Source organism: Cyprinodon variegatus, unplaced genomic scaffold (assembly GCF_000732505.1).
Source record: "Cyprinodon variegatus isolate N-32 unplaced genomic scaffold, C_variegatus-1.0 Scaffold385, whole genome shotgun sequence".
Taxonomy (NCBI): domain Eukaryota; kingdom Metazoa; phylum Chordata; class Actinopteri; order Cyprinodontiformes; family Cyprinodontidae; genus Cyprinodon; species Cyprinodon variegatus.
The window spans coordinates 493,438-497,946 of NW_015150838.1; the positions used below are offsets into that span (position 1 = coordinate 493,438).

General features: G+C 36.2%; 1 protein-coding gene across 1 annotated transcript in view; it reads right to left on the minus strand.

The window, feature by feature from the left end:
• The window catches only part of LOC107092541 (cysteine-rich hydrophobic domain-containing protein 1-like), a 7,197-nt gene extending 5,747 nt beyond the window's left edge, over positions 1-1,450 (minus strand). Inside the window, exon 1 of the mRNA XM_015387072.1 lies at positions 1,275-1,450. Coding sequence (XP_015242558.1) covers positions 1,275-1,423 — 149 coding nt within the window. The 5' untranslated portion in view covers positions 1,424-1,450. The remainder of the gene's footprint in view (positions 1-1,274) is intronic.
• Between the last annotated feature and the right edge of the window lie 3,059 nt (positions 1,451-4,509).

Sequence of the window (4,509 nt, forward strand, 5' to 3'; positions counted from 1 at the left end):
ATAAATAATTTTACATGCTTCTGCCAGTCATATAAAATTGATGTTAAGTGTTAAGTATTTCTATTCAACCCCTCGCGACCCCACTTGGGACAAGCTTGTCAGATAATGCATGGATGGATATTTCTATTCAGATTGATGCACTAGTCAAAAAAAATAAACAAAAAAAAACAATGAATAAATCTATTACTAAAATAATCTAAAACTGCAGCCGTGATCTAAGAAACTACATTTATCTTGTTTTTTATGTTGATATATAAGGAAATACAATACTCAGTGCACTATGCAATACTAAGCTTGCCCAACATGAGTTTTTTTGTTGTTGTTGTTGTTTTTACCAACAGTCTGCGTTAAAATTCCTGATAAAATCTGAATTTCCTAAACATTATTAAACCTTAAATAGCAATATTTGACACCTTTAGAAGAAATAGGACTAAGTTGTTTTCCTAATACTGGCTTGTTTTGATTAATTTAATCATATCAATCTGATACCAGCCCATGACCAGTCCTGACAATAACAATCTAACAATACACAGGAAAACACACATTCATTTCCACCTGTTACATTAACTGAAACAGATTTATGTGTATTTAGGACTACTAGTGCTTGAATTTTGGTCATCTAGTTAGATGTCTCAGGAATTTGCTTTAATGGTAAGATCCTAAACATAGACATACAGCAAACATAGAGTTAGGTATAGAATGTGAATTAAATAAAGAAATTGTATAGGGATGTTTTGACAAAAGAGCTGTTTACATCTCCTGGCAAGATGAATAAAGTGACAAGGAATTGGTAAATGATGCAAAATGAAAACTAAAAGGCATCTGAAAATAATGACAGGATGCTAAACTAAGCCTAAGAATCACTTAACCGACGTTTTTGAAGTGTAAGCCTCCATAACTGTTCATTAAACTCTGTTAAATTTAGAGAGATTAACCGTTAGACTGAGCTAAACTAATAATGTCAATCTAAAAGGTTTAGACTGCTCGGAGATAAGACCTGTAGCTAACGGTTAATCACATGTAAACACAGCTAACTTGAATACCAACTGGCCGTCCAGGTAACGGTTGCCATGGTGATAAATAGCAGTTACTTTGGGTGGTTGCTGCTCAGACCAGCTAGCTCCGTAACATAACATATGTTCAACTGTTTTTGTTGTGTTTTTGACGTTAGCTTCTGCTAGCAGCAGCGGGCTAGCCTCTGCTAGGAAGGCTCTGTGGAAATAAAGCGAGCCCTTAAACAAAAAGAAAAGGGAGAAAAAGAGAGCTCTGCTTACACAGTGATGTGCCCGGCCCCTCGCATGATCACAGGCTCCGGACAGTATCTTGGCAAATGCTCCTCGCTCACTACGTGCTCATCCTCTTCGTCTTCTAACTCATAAATGGTATCAAAGTCCGCCATGTTGGGTAGTAAGACGCTCATCATCGCCCCGCTGCGTTCAGATTTACAAGCGCTGGAAGCTGTATGGCAAGACCTTTTATAATCTAATAGTCAGTGAAACAAACTGTACCGAGGGGCGCTCAGGTTTGTTTTTTATGGGGGTTCTACAGAAAGTAATGAAAAAAACAACAACAACAACAACAACGACGAAATAAGCATAAACGACACAGGGAAATAATTAATTGTTTGTTTGATGTATTAAGTGAGCCAAAGAGCCACCTGCACCCTTGGACACCAATGATTTAGATTTTAGATAATAACTTAGGCCCGTCTGAATATGACAGATGCTAAAAGTGAAACTTAGATTTGATTATGAAACTGATTCCATAAAGAGAAAAAAATAAAGAAATAATCATTTGGGTCCAAGGGAGTAATGGTTTCCTATCATAATAAAACACTTATTTAATATTATGTCTTTAGCACAGTGGCCTTAATATGGGGCCAGTACCATTTCCCCTGTCTAGAACCACCCACATGTCTTTTAAAGCAGATCTCTCCAAAACTTTAGATGGACATTATTCCTCACGCGAAAGAAGCACAACCAAACACCAACATAGATCCACCAACCATAAACAGGTAAATCCTTCTGAAGCCTGGATTTGTTTAAGTTATGTCACTGACTTTTGGTAGGACTTTTGAAAATCATGATGTATAACCAAAACTAAAAGTCTGAGTGCAATCGTCTGACTGGGCTGGCAGGTAATTGCACTTACTGGTGAGCAGAATCTACTCTTGCTTAGAATATTATCTCCAAAACAGGATCAAAATGATTGTTGTCTACATATGTGATTTTTGCTTTACACTTATAGCCATTAACATCCAAAACTAGGTAAAGAAACCCCTCTGTTAAAGTATTTTAGCATCCATGCAGTAATTTTAAATTGTAGTGGAATTAATCAACTCCAAATCCAATTTTTAGACTAAGTACAGAAGAAGGTTTTTGCATTGCTTAATCATAATATGGATGTAAGTAGAGCTTTGAAATAAGACATAAAAATATGAGACAACAGATAGAGCAGCAAAACTCTCCGTTAAAAAGTAGGCAGCTTGATAACAAACTTGAGGGGTTTATGTAAAAGTACATTTTTCAAGTAGGATGGTGAGAAAGTTGCTCTATGTGGTGATAAATGAGGAGAGTATGCAGTATGGATCAAAAGTGCAATTTTCTGGAAGAAGTCCTTTATAAGACAACTGTTTTGAACCAATGAAGGAATGGCCTCAACAATAGACCCTCATTGCCAGCCTTGATCTGTGATCTGATGTCCTATGACCCTCAGACTTGGAAATAAACCTGTGTCCAACTTTGTCAATGATGGAAAATTACAGGAGGCCTTGCTTTTGTATTCGGGAATCAAAGACAGAATACCTTTCTTTTTTGTCTTATTTTCAATAAATTACACTCTCCTCTCTTAGGGAGACCAATTAACCAGCAGCCATATGGGAGGGGGCTGTGAAAGGAAGCTGCAATAAGAGAAGAAAACTCAACAGATTCAGAGAAGACAGCAAAAACTCCAATAAGAGAGATTTAAACCCAAGACCTTCTCACTGCAGGGCAAAATTCATACAAGCTGCAACACAGTGGAGCCACATTTAAATAGAGGTGGCGAAACATCTTCAAATCTTGAAAACCAAGTCCAGTGGATATTTTTTGAATTTTTACGGAATCACATTTAAATAGTTTTTGAAAATAAAACAGTCTTAAAATACAAAAAAATACAAATTTGGAGTGATGCATATTTTCTTTTTGCCTATATAGAAATCTAGAATTCTGGGTATTCTGGGACTCCACTGAGTTTTGCACACAGTGGGGACATAAAAAATACAGCTTTACTGCCAGGAGAAACAAGAGCTTGTTGATTAACCAATCTTAAAAAATATCAATAGACTTTCCCAGTAGGCCTGCTGAAATAAAACAAGCAAACCCTAGATCAGCCTGGATGTTTTCTTTCAAGCAAATACATAGGCTTGCTTTATCTAAGCGCCTAGTTAAGAGATAGTTTGCTGCAGTCCAGACTGCTGAAGTTAAAGAGCCGACTAGATTGAACCTGATAAGTCTGGTTAGGTACACTGAAAAAGTAATACAACCGTTTTTGGCATCCAATTAAGTACGCCTAGTGAGCAGCATTTTTGTCATAACCCATTCTGCAAACATGAAACTAATGTGTTAACTAAATATGATTAAGTAGATGACAAAAACCCTTGCATATTTTTTTCAGGAAGGAGAACTCCAAAAATCTAAAAATCAGCCGCGGAAAAGTACATTTATATATTTTAGCTGCGTGTGGTTCGATAAAATGGTTAAATAGCCTGCCATACACATACTGCCTCTGGAAGTTTATCGCTCCACCGCGCGAGGATTTACAGGAGTTGAAAGTGTTTGCCGTACCGGGTGACAGACACACAGTGGATGCATCTGTTGGAGCCTTGACACACGGAAGTCCTCCACTCAGACATGGGCTAATAAATTAAGCCATTAAAATCCTACATGGACAAAGGCTATAGGTCAACTTCCTTCTAAAATAACAAGCTGCAGTTAACATGTCAATTTGGAAAATAGTGTACGGGTCGCCTCAAATCAAAGCGCCATCTTCCCTCTAGAATTACTCAATCACAGCTGACTAAAAAATAAAAAATAATAAAAATATAACAAATTGTTCAGGGGGCGATATATATATATATATATATATATATATATATATATATATATATATATATATATATATATATATATATATATATGTATTTTTTTTCCCCCTGGTTAGTAGTAAATTATTTAAACACGTATTTTTTGGAAACCTAATAAAATGAGCCTCTGTTTGTAAAAGCAGCCTTTTTAACCCCAAACATGTAAATGTGAAATGGAAGTTCATTTCTATCAGTTACGTTTTTAGCTCCAATTACTGCGGTATTTAGAAGAAGAAAAAAATCAAAATAGAAGCTACAAATTTAGTAGAAAAACAAACACTTTATTTAACATTTACAAAGTCGGCAATATACCCGCATCGTTCCCAGCTGCCCTGTGTGCACCGCATTGCGCTTCAAACAAGTGAAAAATGATTTGTCAGGTAAAC